The sequence below is a fragment of the Topomyia yanbarensis genome, chromosome 2, assembly GCF_030247195.1.
Source record: "Topomyia yanbarensis strain Yona2022 chromosome 2, ASM3024719v1, whole genome shotgun sequence".
In the NCBI taxonomy this organism is placed as follows: Eukaryota; Metazoa; Arthropoda; class Insecta; order Diptera; family Culicidae; genus Topomyia; species Topomyia yanbarensis.
The window spans coordinates 141,796,200-141,815,298 of NC_080671.1; the positions used below are offsets into that span (position 1 = coordinate 141,796,200).

Below are 19,099 nucleotides of genomic sequence, written 5' to 3' on the forward strand. Positions count from 1 at the left end.
TGTGCTCATCGTTAAGACAAGTAGAGATGAGGAAACTGAGTGTCTGCGGATGTCCTCAAGGTGGTGTGCTGTCACCACTTCTATGGAACCTTGTCGCCGATAGCTTGTTGAGAAAACTAAATGAGCTTGGGTTTCCGACGTATGATTTCGCCGATGATTATCATATAATGATCACCGGTATTAACACACTTTTTGATTTGATGCAACAAGCCTTATGTGTTGTTGAGCGGTGGTGTCTTCATGTTGGACTATCAGTTAATCCAAATAAAACCCCAATGGTGCTTTTCACGCAACGAAGGATTACAACCGGAGCTCGTCCATTGCAGTTTTTAGACTCTGAAATTATTGTCGAAGATCAAGTTAAGTACGTTGGGGTAATTCTCGACTCAAAACTTAATTGGACAGCTCACATCGATTTCAGGATCAAGAAAGCTTGCATGGCCTTTGGCCAATGTAGACGGGCTTTCGGCAAATCTTGGGGACTCAAACCCAAGTACATTCAGTGGATCTACACAACAATTGTTAGACCAATACTGGCATACGGGTGCCTTGTTTGGTGGCAGAAGAGAGAAGTCATGACAATCCAATCAAAGTTAAACCATCTTCAGAGGATGGCCTTGATGGCGATGACTGGTGCGTTCTCGACAACACCTACTGCTGCTCTCGAGGCACTCTTGAACATAAAACCACTACATGTGTTTCTGAAACAAGAAGCACTTTCTTGTGCATACCGTCTTAAGGTTACTGGGCTCTGGAACAGTAACCCAATAGATCGTGTAACTAGCCACACAAGACTGTGGCCCCAAATGGTTACTTGGGATGAATATACACTTGCTCCCAGTGACCTTACACTCACATGCAGTTTTCCTTCTAAATCTTTCAATGTGAGAATTCCTCTTCGTGAGGAATGGCTGTCTGGCTGGATGGAGCGACAACTTGAAGAATACGTAGTTTGTTGTACGGGCAGTTCTTTGTTATATGGCCGAGCCGGTGCTGGTGTCTATTGTCATGAGATGAGATTAAACCAATCTCATTCGCTTGGTAGATACTGTACCGTATTCCAAGCAGAAATCTTTGCGATTCTGTGTGGCGTACAATCCGCACTTCAACAGGGAATTTGCGGTAAAAGAATCTATTTTTGCTCTGACAGTCAGGCTGCCCTGAAAGCACTTAGTTCGGCAGATTCGAGATCGAAATTAGTAATCGCATGTCGAACTCAAATCGAAGAACTTAGCATTTCAAATGCTATCTACCTTCTATGGGTACCCGGTCATTCCGGTATTACTGGAAATGAATGGGCGGACGAATTGGCTAGAGCTGGCGCAGCGACTGATTTCGTTGGTCCAGAACCAGTTCTACCACTGTCAATAAGTTGGATAAAACACAAGATTCGCTCTTGGGCTGCATTCGAACATGCCAACCATTGGCATAGCTTGCAAACTTGCGTTCAAACAAAGGCTTTTCTGCCGGATGTGAGTCCGAAAATGTCAAGAAATTTGTTGCATTTTTTCAAGCACAACTGCAGTATTCTGGTCAGGGCACTGACTGGACATTGCAAACTCAATTATCACATGGCTACTATTCAGCGCGCTGAGTATTATTCATGTGATCTTTGTGAATCCGATTACGGAACATCATATCATTTGATATGCAATTGCCCTGTATTAATGCAATTGCGCATCCGGATTTTTTTGTTCTCCATACATAGATGAACCTATGTACAGAGAGCTGAAATTTAAGGATATGCTTTTGTTCCTAACCCAGTGTGGTAAAGAGCTATAGTTTTTTAGCCGTATTTGAATGACAATATCTCTTCGGGGGTGTTGTCGTTCTGTTATCTCAATATCCCCTCGGGGGTGTTGATATATCCGCTCACTGTTTGAGTAGAGGTTCTAAATCCCTCCGGGGGTTGGAAGTTTTATTCCTGCTGTTGTAGCACCTGCAGATCGTTCAGCATCACTCCGGGGGTGCAGAATGCTCTGTTTTAATTGTTCTGTGTCGTTGTTTTCCTTACCCCTAACCTTACCACTTCCCCAATCCTTCCCATCAGGAGAATGATGAAAAGACGATTCTTGGCAAGGCACAAATCTCCGATCAACATGGGGAACGTGCCATTTGAGCCAGACGTTACTGATTCCTGATTTCCAGGCGTGAACCTAAAAACTCCCGCACTCGCACGATCATTTATCGGTCACTTACGGAAATCTCTATCCTTCTTGATATCAACAGACTAGGTTCATGCCTTCAATTGGACCAATTAAAAAAAAAGAAAGCTCTCATATCCGCTGAACAACACGTCCCATGGCGACATGGCCGGGAACTCCAGTGACATGGGGTAACACACTCCCTGCCAGAATGTGATTCGTACACCAAAAACTAAATACAGTGTAAACCCGTTTTTATCAGTCCCTAAGTGAACTTTAGGCTGATAAAACGGAGCATTAATAAAATCGGGACACATATGTTTTCTTTTTTTATTAAACCAAAGCAATTAAAATATTCTTCAGTTCCTAGATATAGCCTCGTGACCCTTTCTGATTATTTAGTTTAAATTTCCCTTAGGGGGGTCTGACAGTGCAAAATTTATATAAAAAAAATAATTTTGCGTATTTCGTATCTCTAAGATGAAAAAAATATGCTCAAGAAAGGATTTACTCAAATTCAACTTGGTTCGTCTGCTAGAGCTCATCAAACTACCAACTATCAATTTTTATATGAGGCTGACAAAATCGGGTCAAAAAGCTGATAGAATCGGGGGAAAACAAATTCGGGGATAGATCCGCGTGGCCATCCAAAAACACGGCATCGCAAAAATTTTTTTTGAATTCTCAAAGGCGGGGACTCACATTGTGACAATCATTCCACGCGCGAATATGCGTAAGGCTTAAAAGCCAACTGTTAAAATTATCTTTGAAAGGAAATTCCAGACAAACCGTCACTGGCTGAACACAGTTGATAGCAGTTCGTCGCTGTTGTGCTATCTTATGACAAGCGCCACTTTGCACATTTCGAGAAAAACGATTTCTAAAGTTTGAGATTGAATATCATGAAACTTATAAATGGTAGAAACAATTCAGAGAAGACAATTGATGCTTCTACCTATTCTGTACTAATCTCTCAAATATTACGAAGATCGGTTGACTATGTTGCGAGTTTTCATTAAAAATATAAACAAAAGTCGCACTCACACGTGTCATAGGTGTGTATTGATGAAAAAATTTGTATGACGTGTCATAATCTTGCATGGAAAATTTTCCAAAGAAAAAATCACCAATTATGAACTTTAATTCATATCTTTGGCTTCATTTGGTCTATAAACAATCGGTTAGATGCATTTTGAAGGAAATGAGTCAGGGAATCTAGAAAAAATAGTTATTTTTAGTTACAGTGTTGCCAAATAGGCAATATTTCCAGTTTAAAGCTAAAACTGCGTTTTTCTCCCAATACATGTATTTTTCTTTTGAAAATTATTATGCCATTGTGTTCCTACGACATTTTTACACATAAATGCAACTATAATTTTATTATAACTTGAGCGAATCCCAAGATATAATGATTTGAAGCAAAAAACTCACAATTTCTAATCACTTTTCTTGCTATATTTCAGTAACCAAGCAAAATTTCAAAATTCTGGAAACGCCATCTTGTAGAGATTCGTTAGACGAGTAATGTGGCATATCTAACTCAGTTTACCCCAAAATGGCGTTTGTCATAAGATAGCACAACAGCGACGAGTTAATGAAAGAGTAAACTTTTCTCTTTTGTATACTACCACCATCTGTGATTGGCGAGTAACGGTTTGTCCGGAATTTCCTTTCAAAGAGAATTTTGACGGTTGGTTTTTAAGCCGTAATCATATGTTTGTCGATTTGTTCGAGTTACATTTCCGGCCAGCTCAAACAATGCGGTTTCAAGAAAAACGCGGTTAAAGTTTTCAGTACGGTCGGGATATACAAAAAAGGCGTTGCGGCAAAATTGAATATTTAAAAATTTATATATTGTTATCGCCTTTCATATTTCGACATATCGTTTTTAAGACCCTAATGTACATTTAGGGCCAATAAACATCGATTTTTTAAAAATATGTCTCGAACCGATAGAACTCTCATTTTCTTTCGAAGAGACAACTGACCTGTACAAACCGTATATCGTTTTTGCGCAAACCTTCCACTAAAGGTGAATACGTGAGTTTCTGCACAGGTATAATGCAGCCGAATCGCGAGTGTCGGCCAATCACTTGTGTGCAGAATTGAAACTGTACACTCTTAAATTAGGTGTACAGTTTCCAAATAGTTTTCACAAATAAGTTTTAATATAGGTTGGAAGATAATGAATACATTTCGTGGTTCGTACGTACGACGAGATTAGTTTGATGGATTGCACGAAGATGATTTTGCTATACGTCCAATGAAATATCATAGGCATCCGACATTTAGTATATATTTCAATGAATTTTAAATAGCTTTAATAAAGATACGTTATTACCTTGTTATTAGATCCGATTTGAAGGCAACTTATTTAATGTCCAAAAATTGTAGTTTTGTCATTTGCTAGACGAATTAATCGTGATGAGCCAGAAAACAATGCATACAATATTCTGCATGTTCGTTTTCTTCGTGCTCACCTTTAAGATAAACATTACTCCGTGTACAACATGCTTCAATCAACCGCGAAGCAAGGCCCGAAAATAACAAATCATCATTAGCCTTGTTACGATTTTTGCTAGCTCCCCTCAACTTCTTACGGTCGATGTCGATGCAGAGGTTTCGCAAGCGATGCTATTGACCATGTTGCTGCAGTTCTGCGTTCTGGAACGCATTAGCAATTACCAGTGCTGCGAAGCCCACACTTCCTTCCGTAGATCTGACGTATGGCGACCACCAGCCAAAATTGAGTCTGCCGCGAGCCCGAAAAGTTCACTTTTTTCCAACGTTGTTAGCTTAGTCAGTCGTCAGCGTTTTGGCTTGCGATAAGGGTGTCGTTAGAGAGATTGCTATTGAAGAAGTACATATTCACAATTGTTCGCTATCATCAGAGTTTGTGATTTGCGAATAGTACGCATTTACGGCAAAAGAAAAAGTCGGTTTCGGTTCGAGATGTGTATCACCAAGAATGATCATGCTGTGGTAAGCTGTTTAAATTTCTCTTATTGAACGGAAACAAGGGAAATCCCAGTCGATTCAGACAGTTGCATCGAAACCCGGTGCTCGTCAGCTTGCTCGGTGAAAATGTATGATTTTGTCTCACGGCGACCAGCTTGTTTGACGGTTCAATCGATTGAACCGTGCTTATGTGCGCGTGTGTTTGCCGGCCTAAAGGTCACATGAGTGAGTTTGTTATCTTTCAATCGCGGGGTAAGAAACTTGTAGCTTTTACCGTTTCCAGCTGACAAAACCGTACTTATCGTGAAAATCTCAGTCATTCTCTATGTAAGGCTAACAAGTGTCGATATGTAACTATTTTTTTGTTCATTGCGCATAGGAAAAAACCCTATGGTACAGATTCATTATGTTTTTGTGGAGTAATATCAAACCAAATCGATTAATTGTTCAGAATGATTTCATAGTTGCCACCTCAGCCCTGGAGAGATGTACATACCAGGTGGACGGACTCTAAGAGAAGAGACGACAACACACTTCTCGTATTCTTGATTTTCTTCACTATTCCATGACGAAAATGTAAAGACATAAACAACCATTGTTGCCAGAGTGATTTCTCATACTTTTCAAAAAATTTGAACTGAAATTAACTTCTAAGATAGCAACTAAACCAAAAATTTCAAATCAATCTGCATTTAAATTTGGTTAATTTTTTTATTGTTCTTGCGTAAAATTTCAATTTAGCTCAATGTAAAGCTAAATTATAATTTGACTCAAACTGATCCTTCATCTCTTCTATTCCAAACATTTCTCGTAATCGAGAATACTAAGGCAACGAAGGTATTTAAAACTTCTTGAACGAAAAAATTCAAACAATTTGCGACAGTTCCTGTATTCAAATGTATCACGACCCCCTGTTTATTTTTACTATTCTTCAAAATCGCGACCTTACCCTCTCGTCACTGTTTGAAATGACAGCTAATGGTACGTTCAACGATAAAATGAAACTTGTGTGAGTCGCTTGCTTGCGAATTTAGAACCACTTAAAATAGTGTTCGAATTTTTGGCTTCTATCCTTTCGGTATACATCTACGGTTCACCGTTCGTCCCAGTTATTGAATATGGCCGGTCAACCAATTTGCCAATACCGTCCAGGCGTGAGGCCAGCAAAAAGAATGACTCAATTTTGTATTTTGGGATATGTGTAAGCTCAATCTAGTATGACATATTTTGTGTCGACAAAACTGATCCGAATCGTAGCAGAACGTTTCTGGCACTCGTTCAGACTGGTAAACATTTTTCAGTGAGTATCGAGTACGACTAGACGGGATTGATGTTGCTCTCGTGAGCAGAACGTTTGGCCTATGTTTTCGGTTTCAGGAGAGATCGTGAGAACATAGGTCAGCTGGAATGTAAGATTTAATATTTTTTTGTAAATAGCTTAATTACTAATCAAAATCTTTTCTTATTTGATTGCACATACATTGGTATCTCCCAATTAATAAGTAATAACATATTTCTTCTCTCACAGTGATATTTTCACCCTATTCCTATTATCACCCTATTTAGAAGCACATGATTAGAGCTGGGTCGACCATCTTCGTTCAACGCCTTGGCTCAAAATTGAGGCATTCAATTCGAGTTTTTTTGCGCTCAACCCATTTTTTTATTATTCAGCAGGTTCTTAAAAACGAACCAAAGATATTGATGCTAATGTACAGAAACTTGATTGATTGATGGTCGAGTAATTAATAAAATCGTGCGACAATTACCCTAAGTAATAGCGCATAAAACACAAATATCCGAGTTTAGACATCGCGGAGCTAAAACAACTCGAGCAGGTTCTCTACTCTCGGGGCCCAAAATTTAGCTGTTTTGAGTACTAAATTGAAAAGTTTCTGTTGAGTAGCTTTTGAATTTTAATTTAAAAGCTACTTTTCTGAACTAAATTTTATATTTGAAAATCAGGAGAAAAGCATTGGCGACAGGGCTGGACATAGTGTAGTTGGTAAATCCTTGTGTTGTACATAGCTCACTTGGGTTCGATTCCCCAGCCCGCACATAGGGGTAGAGATTTTTCTAAAGAGATTGTTCTGACCCGAAAAAGGAAGCGAATGACCTTAAGGTTAGAACCTGTAGAATTGAAATTAAAAGAAATCGTTGGTGACCTTGAAATGTCTTTGATTACATTGATGTTGAAAGTCACGCGTAAGTAAAATTGTGATCAGTTGAGTAATTGATATTTTTCATAATCATAGTTACGTTAGCAGTGTTTCCAGAGACAGATTTTTTTATTTATCGAATTGTAAAATTCATGTAACGATTTAAAATTTAAAATTTTGCAAATAGCTCTCTGGAAACGGTATGTTTAGTGAATAATAAAAAAAACTACTGAAATCGGACCAAAATTTTTGGTAAAGACTTACTCGTCAGCAGTTTCAACATTAATGTAGTCAATGCCGTTTCAATCTTAGCTTATCGTAGTTGACCGCCCGTGAGGTTCCCGTGATTGATCAAAGCCTGTTGAAATTGCATATTGAACCAATTGTATGATATTTGGGACTAATACATCATACTCAACGTGCAATATAAAGAGACTAAGCTCATAGTATGATCAATAACGTAGATGGCCACGCCCATGCGGGTCAATTCTGGGATGGGAAGGAATGTTAGTTCAACACTTGCGACTATTATGACCGAGGAATTCTCTGCATCATCCACATGTGTCTCAGGATAGGATTGGTGTTAAAAGGTAGGGAAATGAATCAGGATATATTTTGGTAGATATTGTGAATTAGCTAAGTACTCACGTGCTTTGTCTTTTCATTTTGGATCAAAGTTCTCAGGAGTGCGACCTTCAGTAGAAATATGAATGGCGAAAAGGCATTTTAACAATTATTCTTCCGCGGGGCATTGCATAAAAGAATAAAGATGCGTGGAATATAATGGCGGTATCTATTCATCTATAGACAATATGATCTTAGCAATATGTACGAAAGTCGCTCGCGATCAATTTCCGAGAACTCGAAACCAGCAATTTGAACTCCGAACAGCCGGCCATCGGGAGTATTGCTTCAATGATCATTTCCAAAGTTTGCAGTACAAAGCAAGCGTACAAAAAGTATAAAAGATATACCAAATGAATGTGAAGAAATTCACTGCGAAATGCTAATGATAAATTGGCATTTCCACTCTCCCTATCAGACACGTTTCCATAATTGGGTTTATTGCTTTGTTTTCATCACCGCTAGCAAATTTGGTATGGACGGTCATCGATTTTTTTCGGTGAAGAAGAATGGATGGGAGTAGAGCAATACTGGCAAAGACCGGTTCAAACCCGAAAGAGTGACGCAGAGTACTGCACTGGAAGATTTTTAAGAAAGGACCAGGAGCGCGATTTTACGAAATTTCAGTTTCCGATGACCCTACATTTTCTGACAGAGTGAAGCTCTGGAGTGTTGAATGTTTACCACTGGATAGCAAAAGCAAAAGTAGCACAAAGCTAGTTTCGGACCTTCATGAGACCGCAATAGTCACTTTTGAAGGTATTCGTCAATGTAGATTTGTCGGTAGACGGTTCCAGATTTATTAAAAAAATCTGGCTTATTTTGACACATTTGCAGATCGCTTGCCACACTAAAAAAAACTTTATCTTAAGCCAATTCAATAAATTTTATACCTGGAAGTTTGCTTTCTTAAATATGGGGTTTAAACCAAAGCTTTGAAAGTTATACCTTGGTGTGGAAGAGCCGGTATATTATAAGGGTTTCAGCGCGAAAAAACACTCTTCCCGCGATTCCCTCTACAAATCTGGGTGAAGCGAACTAACCAAAACACATGTGCTCTACAATACATCACTCCAACAATACCCCGTAATCCCCTCAGGCAAAAACATCGACAAGCGACTCGGCGACGAAACCTCCTGCAGAACATCTCCGGAAAACACGATCCACGCCGCCAACCGCCACTCAAAAACTACTCAACCGATCCACGTCAAATCCCGCACACAAATTCCATGCAAAAAATACCCAACCCTCAGGCTGAACCCCCGAGACAATTCTTCGATCAAGGGAGCCTTCCACTCATAAAACGGCGGATGTTTTCGTGAAAGATTTCAAATGAGTAAAAAACACTCAACCGAAAAACCACATTCAAAACCCATCGCAGGGGTCAGGCACTTCCTACATAGAATGTGCAAGCAAAACCTGAAACAAATTGGCCAAGCAGCTCCCAAAAGGCAGTCAACAACGCAAACCGTGCCCCTCCCCCCCAGAGACGCACCACAAAAAGCCCTATCACCGAGCCGCACGCCGATACCCCCACCTGGAAAAATTACATAACGCTGCCAAAATGACACACTACAATTTACAAAAGCCCTCAACTCCCCTCACCCAAAGTTCCGAAAAAATCACAAAAGGCTCTTCTTCGCTCGACGAAACCTTAATATATGCTGTTACTTAGTGTAGAACTAGACTTCATCCTTTACGGCTATTGAACAACCGCCAGAAGAAACTTAAAACGTTGGTACACAATCGGGAATAGCGAATCAGAAATGGTGACTATATACTTAAGTCTTCGGTACGGAGCAATACCTTGACTTAGGAACCCCTAGCATGTTGTTAGTCGCCTCTATTCTTGGCTGAAATAGTGCAAAAAGATTTTAGCCCGCCGAATACCACACGGCCTATAATAATACAGTGTAAACCATACACTCTAAACTACTTCTAGTTCTACCCAAATTTTCAAGAGAAAGTACCTAATGGGTTATTTTCTACAGTGTCTTTCCGTGATGCAACTTGATGTAGGACACCCTTTAATAGTGTTTTTCTCAAAACCGAGTTTTTCAAATTAACGAACACGATAACTCAAAAACTAATCAACCAATCGTCTTGATTTATTTATGAAAGTGCACAGTATGTGTAGCCTGCCGATGAGCCACGGAAAACTGTTATTGTGAAGAGAAGTGAGTGAATTTTACAGTATCTAAAATATGAGATTTTCGGTTGTCTTCAAGCCATTTTCCGAAACTGGAAAGTTTTTTGGTTCTAAGTCTAAGTCTAAGCTTTACAAATCTTATTGAATTTCCTGTGTCAGACAATTTTATCAAGAGTTATCGTGTTCGCCGCGGCGCTCCTCGACGTGGAAATGGTTCAACGTCTGCTCTTGAATCGCTCGTATACATGTGTGACTCTGCGTGACTGAAAATTTTTTTTTTCGTGTACAATGAATATATAAATAAATCCTAACATTACATAAAAGATCCATTGTTGCCTTGCCTTCAAAATCGTAAAAAACTAACATTAGGTTTGAGCACTTTACACCAGCCGCCCCTCTTAAGTGAACATTCTAGCATTTATAAATGCATAGAAGTTGTCTTATCTCAAACGCGAACATATCAACGCTCGCGCGATCATGAAATCTCCACGTCCCTACATTTGAACCATACACTAAATACCACAATCAAAATCGCAGCCCGCTGCAACTGGCCTTAACCAGTATTTTAGTGGGCGACATTTCCCATATGGTCTGCAAATGTGGTGAATGATTCTGACAGGAAGCCCTACAAAAAACCCAGCTCTAGATAAGCTCTCTTCAACAATTTGTGGTTCAGATCGGGTTCCTAAAATTTTAAATGCTCCATCTGGACCACTTAAAAAAATACTTTTTGCTTTTAAGCGCCAGTTTTTTAAAATTTTGTCACACCGATTTCGATGAAAATGAATTTATTTGTGCATATGTGGGATGGGCTTCGGTCAAATATTATATTCCAAAGCCAACACACAGTGGGACGAGCCCGGACTAAAGTCCATATATGAAGGTTATGCGATATTCTCACTAGTATTTTTCTCGTATCAGCTGAGCTATCAGAGACATTTTCGCGAGATTTTAGGTGATTTGAATGCAAAATGAATTTTTGACAGCTTTTTGAAGGGCATAACTCAAGTGTTTTTTGCATTATTTGACCATAGGAACTACATACGGTTATTCTCGTTTTTCAAAGAATTGGTTGATTTTATGAAATGCATTTCTTCACCAAAATTATCCGTGTGCTAAATTACATCGTAAAATCGCCAAAAATAAGTCACTAGTTGGTTTAGTTAATGTTTAGATAACTGTTTGTCATGCATTTTTATTGAATTCGAACTTCTAAAGCGATAACAACAACGACGCCCATGAATGCCCCCGATCACACTATGCTCATTCGAAAGCTTTTCATTTTCTCTTTAAAATGAGCATATGCTAGTTTTGCGAAAACTTACGATAAGCAGTCAAAATTTGAAAAAAAAAAACTGTGAATGGAGACGCATGGTTATTACTGATATTTAATTTGAATATTCACTTTATGACTAGAATAATGACACTAATTTATGCACAACTTTCAATTAGCATTTAGAGCATGATCTACAAGCGTTTTACTAGTGATCAAGAGTAAGGAGCCGAGTGGGAAGTATGGTTTTTAAGTGGTAAAGGAATTAAGAATGTTTAAAATTCAGTAAATATTTTCAACCATCTGAAATGTGTCATAAAATGTTTCATAAACTATTTTTGCTAACTTGCGCAATAACTGTCAAATTGACTGAACACAATTGAGTTCTAGTCATTTGGTGAGACTATTTTTTCCGAGTTTGCATAGCACTGATATAGCCTAAGGGTATGCGATATTATCCAAATAAAATAAGACCATTTTTAAATGAACCATATACGCGAAAAAAGGATTTTGGATTTATTTTAATTTAAGGTGTGAAATAAGCAATCTAAGCAACTTAAAACACACCTGCAAAAACAAAATTGTTAACCATCTTGTTGATTAGTGAATTTAAAACAATATTCCACTAAGACGCTCAAAATGTTTGTTTTGAAAATGAAAAAATGTTGTTTTCGTACCAAGTAACCCACTAATGAATCAAACATTCCAAACTGAGTCGATCACATCTTATTTAATCCATAAAAATAATATAATCATTTCTAAAGCCCCATAATGAGACGTCAATTAATTCGTTTCAATACGGAAAATAAATTCCAAAATTACAATTGAAAGAAATCTTTATAAAAGACAAAATATTTACTTTTGAGCCACTTTAAAAAGTAGTAAAGTTAATTTCTTTTTTCTATAACCAACATAGGAATTCAGAGCACAAAAATGTCTTTAAAAAAAATTTTGAACCTTCACAACAAAATAAATTTTTTTGAGTATAATGATGTTTTGCAGATGTTAATATCAAAAACGATTTAGCACACGAAAATTAACATACACAAATTTTAAGAAATTTTAGAAAAAAAATATTTTTGAGACACCCTAATGAATAGTAAATGTTCATTTTTGAAATGTTTTAATATCGAAAACGAATTCAGCGTACCAAAATTACATAAAAACGTCCTATATGAACCGATACGGAAAAGTTTGGACTTTAGTCCACCTTTTGTTCTAAGTCGTGCCACTGTGTAACAGTCTGAACGCCTACAAAGTTTCATTAGATTTTGAGTGTGTGCTACTAATCCTGTAGACGAATTGGCGCGAAATACAGCAGTGGTCATCGTTTAAAAGTTGCTGTTGACATATATTTAAGAGGATTGTTAGGGAATATGTCAGCTCTCCAAATATATTGTTATGCTGGCAACAGTGATTGCTTCAACTCATCTTTATTTCATCCTTTCTAAATCTCCCCTTCAATAAATATATGTAATTCATATACCTCAACGTAGATTTTTTTTCATTCCGCTGTGAATGAATCCCGAAAAGTCCGGTCACATGAGTTACGCAGGTTTGCAGTTGATCTGTTTGTGTGAAGCTGTTAACCGGCAAATCCGGGGTGATGCAAACCAGAATTCTATTTCGGACGTCTATTCAGGAAATGCTTCACACGTTCGCATTTTCCACAGAACGGCTAAGCGCCCACGTGTCTGTCTTGTTGGCTTTCTTATTTTTTGTGTCTTTCAGTTTTGTTTTGAATAATATTGATTAGGTTCTGCTTAACCGTGAGCAGCTGCCATGAAAATAACTTTGTTGTCACCAAAACAAATTCGGTGTTGCGTATTTTGAAACTACATAATTAACCCTTAAAGGCGCAAAGCAATTTTTTTCAAATTTTCTGAAAATTGTCTAACAGTTTTAATACGTTACTATGATAATTTTGAGATGGTTTTCGCAATGTTGTTTTAAAACAACATTGCGCATTTAAGGGTTAACTTTCGATGTTTTCGACTCATTAGCTCTGCGATGTCAGCCATATTGAGGGATCGGTTTAATTGTGAGAAACTCAGTTCTATTCCGATTTCGGTTGAATCGCTGGGAGCAACGGCACATGTTATGCTTCACCTTCACTTGGAAGCCAAAGCGCGATTACTTATTCATCCATCGCCTATCACAGTGTATAGCTTATCAGATTGTACCAATGCTGGTTTCTGGGAAATTTCATATACAACCAACGTTGCTCGAAGTCAGACTTTTACTTCCGTGTATAAGTTATGTAACGACTAGTGGATTGAAAAGAATAACATTGTTTTGGTGTCGATCGTGTTCAATCTTGTTCCATAGACCACTTAGAGTATTCTATAGTCTGCTTGAGAAGAAATTGGCGAGCTCTTATCGAGCAGAATTGAAAACGCCATTTTTCTCAATTTTATGCTAAAAGTGGAATTGAAACAAAATAACGGTCGAACGACATCGCGTTCGTTGAACTGTTCCGAGTGTGACAAAATTATGGATGGTGATCATGTATTTTGCATTCTATTTATTTACCAGTCAAAGCGATTCTCAGACTAATGTCACGCATAAGCGAAAATTGTTGATTATATTTCGGTAACATATCAATCGGTATTATTAAAAGACATCATGTCGATATAAATTATTGTTTATTTCACAACACGATTTCATTCTACTTCTTTGGTATCACTCTCAATTATAATCATTGCATAGATTAATCTAGCTCGTTTGGAAACTTATTCCAGCATCAAAGACGAACAGTATTGGATACAGTGGAAAGCAATCGCTTTGAATAAATAAAATGTCGATATTGTTAAATGCGATTTTTATGTTGACGATGGATATACTTCCATTTTCGTTTAAACTCTTAACAAGTGGGTTGAAGTCTTTTGCGTTTCCATTATATAAACTATGGTATTGATATATGAGAAATGTTTGTACCATGACACGAATTCATTTCCAGCCCAAGTCCGAGTAAACCGGAAATATATCCGGTTCCACCCCGTTTATCCTAGATTCAAAATCTAAAAACAATTTTATCGAGCTCAAACCAAATTGAACCAAATCTCTCCGTGCTTACGTGATTTTATGACTTTTATCAACCGTCCGATTATTCGTACTTAAACAAAAGACAAACCTTAATCTGATTCCCATATCCCAACAATAGCGAACAAATATCGCACACATCTCACACATCACTCAGCCAGCCGCCCCGGTATCGCGTGCTTGTACTTGAAATGTCAACTTTACAGACGACGAAAGTGGCGCAAATGGTTCGCCAAAATCACTTTCAACTGCTGCCGCCGTCGCTCTCGATCCACGCAATTGACTTGGCCTTATGTATGTACGAACACCCGAAACATAACACACAAACGGTCATCAAGTGAGGCTTGACGTCTTGTAGACGCCGGACCGTTTGTCTCCTCTGCCATCTATGTACTTCAGCTCTGCTCTGCTCTGCCCAAGACCAATCCGCCAACTGATATGAGCTAATTTGCCATAACAAAAACAGCAAGGGTTAAGCTTCTCGGAGAGATCTAGTGACGAGCGTGAATCACGCTTCGCTTACTTATACTTTTATGTAGTGTTGGTTTACTTACATGCAATGATTTCAAGTGCAAATTGCGTATAGCCGCATCACGAACTCACACCTACTCGGTGAGTTGGTGCAATAATAGATTGCAGTGCAACTGCATGCATAACCAAGTGGGTGAGCGATGTATTGAACTGTGACCAAACTAGCGGGACTCTGCCAATTGGTACAATATGACTTCCGAGGAGTACCGGTTAGTTGGTTCAATCAGTGTGAAGATACATGATTAGTTTTGTTAAAAGTTTTGCTGCTGAACTCAGAATGGTGTGCAAGCATTTCAATATTCCACAGCTTGCTTTCTAACGTAAAAACAATAAACATTAAAGTGTCAGTGAGATTCCAACGGGAGATTACGAAAATGTGAAAAATAACCGTCTAAAAATAGGAGTGAACTTTGTCGTGAGATCAATTCTTGCGCGGAGCGATGCTTTTCTACCCAAAATGCATCTTCGGCTGCGCTATATCAAACCAACAGTTTCCGCTGTTGAAATTCGTTCAATATGTGAGTGTGCTAAAGACGTGTGTTAATAGTGAATATCGAAAGAATTGTGTAATGTTTTTCGTTCCACCAACAGCAGATCGTTTATTATTTGCTTTTATTTTACACTATATATTAAAGCCCTCCATAGGCTCTTCAGTGCCCTCTTCCAAGTTTATTCATCTGGTACAGGACAATCAAAAATGGGGAAGCCATTGCAACGAGCGACATCCCGAAAAACTTCGCCGTAAACAAGTACGGATTTTTGAGATTAAACGGAAGCGGATTCTGAAGAGAAGTGAAAAAACGAAAATAAAGGGTTAAAATGTTTTTTTGCCAGCAACTCGGTCAAACCTTACCCGATATTTTTCCGGATTGATGTATTTGGGCTTCTCGAGAGTCTTGTCCACTGTATCTCGACAGAAGCCTCTGCCTGCTTCCTCGGTCGACATTACGAGAAGAATTTTTTTGCTTCCTTTCTAAGATATTCTCGAATAAAACAAGCTTCCGTCCGTTCAGTGAAATTGACGATAGGTTTATGGCTGAATTTAATCAAAGCCTACTACGATTTTGGTGAAACTGGAACAATTGAATTTTAAGGAGAGAAAATATACCAATGTAAAACCAAGCAAAGGTAAAATAAGGCACATCAGAAACCGGTATTGATATGAAATTTAATATGTAGGTGCCTATTTGTGTGTACATTGTAAGTCTTGCATTGGTAATAGTTGCAAATGTAAAGTTCATCAATTCTCAGTCTTGCGTTAAAACCTATGTGGTGTATAATGTTGAATAGTAATATAATCTTAACCGAGAAGTAATGTTCTTCTAGAACTGAAATATTTAATTTTATGACTGCAATCCTATACATTTTCAATGGTGATATAGCTTCAGAATACTTTAAAAAATAAAAATCAGAAGACGGACGAAAATATCCTAGATCAACAAGTTACAGAACAATTTGCAACCCTCATCAATTAGCTTATCACTGTTAGTGACAAGCTTTATAAGCTCAAATGATCCATTCATTAGAGTGTCGCTTTCATTGACATTGTTATTATTTATATTTTACCCCCACCAACCCGTCTACACTCTTCTTATTATGTAATCTAATCGTATAATCCATTCTGTCACTTTTTAATTGGACTTCGAGCTCAATTGCTAGCTGGCACACACACTATGTGTGCGTGTGTGCCATTTGGCAAGTTGTAAAACTCAATCTAACTAATGAATGGTGGCCAAATTTTGTAATCGCTAAATTGACTTAACCGCCGGTAACTTGATTATTGCGGCGGAGTCAATTTAGTAAACTGGTGGGAAAAAAATCGAAATCTTTATCAATCGGTTCAATGCGGTAGCTTTACTTGAACTTGCTTCAGTTAGAATTTGGACGTGACCTGAGACGATACATGCGAAAACGGTCTTCTTTTTCCCTCTCGATTTTGTTGTTATTTTACAGGGAAAAATTCGTGTGTAAATAATTTCAAGCAAATGTCGATAATAGGGCTGTGCCAATGCGGAATAGATTTCTGCCGATGAGGTACAGATTTGAGCCAAAAATCATATAGCTCAAACATGACATAAATTATTTTTTTTAATTCGTTTATTTGGCACGGCTCAAGGCGTTAGCTTCACGGAGCCGTGGGTCTTTTATATATTTACATGAAGTAAACAATAAAAATAACAAAAAATTAATGTTAAGATTGATCCCGTACGCGCGACTTGCCATTGCGCGCGGAGATCCGTTTTCGTGTCGGGGAAATCCTTGCATTCACGTCAACTATATCAAGGGGGTCATTTGTATCTTTGTCGTCTTCGCACATGTCCGGGTCATCATCGGGGTTACTGCCTTGATGTTCGCATTCAGGTGTTATTCCTAACTCCTTTCCCTTTCGGGTCACGACCGTGAACCCTCCGTCGTTGCTAGTAGCTCCCTCGTTGCTAGAATTAGCTGTTGAGTTTTTGGTACTTGACGCGGCTTTCGCAGTTGTCATTATTGCTTGAACAGCAGCCACAAAGTTGGCAACCGTTTGTGGCTCAGGGAATGATATTGGAGACTGAGTGTTGGTATTTCTTTCTGTAGATGAGCTTTTCTTAGCGGTTTCTGGGCAGGGTTGTCCGTAATGTGCCGTTTGTTCACAGAACTGGCACGTGTTAGTTTGTCCTTGATATGTACATAGAGTTCGCTGTATAATGGTATCACCCCCTTCTGTTGTGTACTGCAGGGTAAGGTAGGAGGGAATGGGTTGGTCTACCCGCATTCTCACCACAAAAACACCATTTGAAATACCTGGAAAGTAGTTCCTCCACGTATCCTCCGTGATTGATTCCACTTCTCCGAAATACGACATGAATCTGTTAATGGCCACTTTGCAAGTACGTGGTGCCAAATCATGTAATTTTACTTCCATGTTCCACATCACCAATACTCGGTCTTATGCGGAAAGACCGGAAGACAATGGCCACCGTGTTGGCTCAAAGAATCACATTTTGTTGTCGAGACTCAGTCATCTTGATAGAATAATAGTAACGGTTCCCTTTGTTCTTCAAACAAAGCACACAAGAAAAAAGCAACTGCTTGCGCTGGCTTGAGTAGCAGCAGAGAGCACACTGGTATTGTGACTGATGCCTTTGGTGGTTGAGAATAGACTGATGACATAAATTATGCTATCGTTTGTATGAGATGTGCAAAACAACATTTACCATAACTGTCGAGCAGACTAATTCAATTGCACGTATCGCCCTTGCATTTTGCATATTTGTTTCTGTGTACATAAATTCATTTGAAACACACGTAAAATATGTGTTCGTAAAACGCCTTGCGTATAGCCGGGATATAACAATACTACCCAGACACTATTTATTTCAAGAAAATGAAAATCACCAAGAAAGGTCCGGTTCGCGATGACAGGCCGTTGCCGGTTCGCGGTGGCATTTGGTTTTTCTCACTTTGCACGTCCCGTCCCAGGACGCGACAAATCAGTTCAACCTTGAGATTGGTTTTACACAGAAAAAAGACTGTTTAATCCACCTAGTAGTGGGATGAAACATTTCTTAGACCATTTTTGCTCATTCAATATTTTGCAGAATTTATGGGCCGTGGCGTGTCCATTTCGCTCCTTATCAACTATTTTGCACATGGTGATTTGTCATTAATGCTATGATTTAGTATGAGTATAATTCATAGTTGCTACTACGTGATTGACAAGAACAAGTGAACTTTTACAGAGAATCAACGAATGGGGCCTGGAAGTAGCTCCATCCATCCTCATTGTGCACGTTTCGAGAGCTCTATACTTTGAAATGCCAATAGCGGCGCCGGCCCCGTTTTCGCAGTCATCGGGGAAGGGAAGCAATGTTATGGCATATTCGTTTTTGACAGTGCACTACACCGGTGTAGTCGGTGCTACACTCATTCAAACTTGGGTGTAATCAGTCTATCTCTTTCTTTGCACTACACCGGTGTAGCACCAAGAAAAAACGAAAACGCCATTAGTATAACAAACGTTGTTATGGAGACCGTGTACACCTCTGCATCTCCACATTTGCCACGGAAAAGAGCTTTTATTAGCAGGATGGGGATTACACAGGTTACACAAATCTGGATTCACCTTGATGAGTGATATGCAACTCTTAGTAGTTTTATGTGCTTATTGCTGTAGGTAGTTGGCTGCCGAGAATCTATGATAGATTTTATTATTCCTAGCTTCATTCTGGGAAACACG

The 19,099-nt window shown here is 38.7% G+C and overlaps 1 protein-coding gene across 2 annotated transcripts in view; it reads left to right on the forward strand.

Annotated features, from left to right (window-relative positions):
• LOC131681580 (trafficking kinesin-binding protein milt) overlaps positions 1-19,099 on the forward strand; it is a 316,121-nt gene that overhangs the window by 63,867 nt on the left and 233,155 nt on the right. Inside the window, exon 1 of one of the 2 annotated variants that reach the window (XM_058962438.1) lies at positions 15,204-15,398. The exons of the other annotated variant lie outside the window; for it this stretch is intronic. Coding sequence (XP_058818421.1) covers positions 15,321-15,398 — 78 coding nt within the window. The 5' untranslated portion in view covers positions 15,204-15,320. Of the gene's footprint in view, positions 1-15,203; positions 15,399-19,099 lie in introns of those variants that run through there. 2 annotated transcript variants of the gene reach the window in all.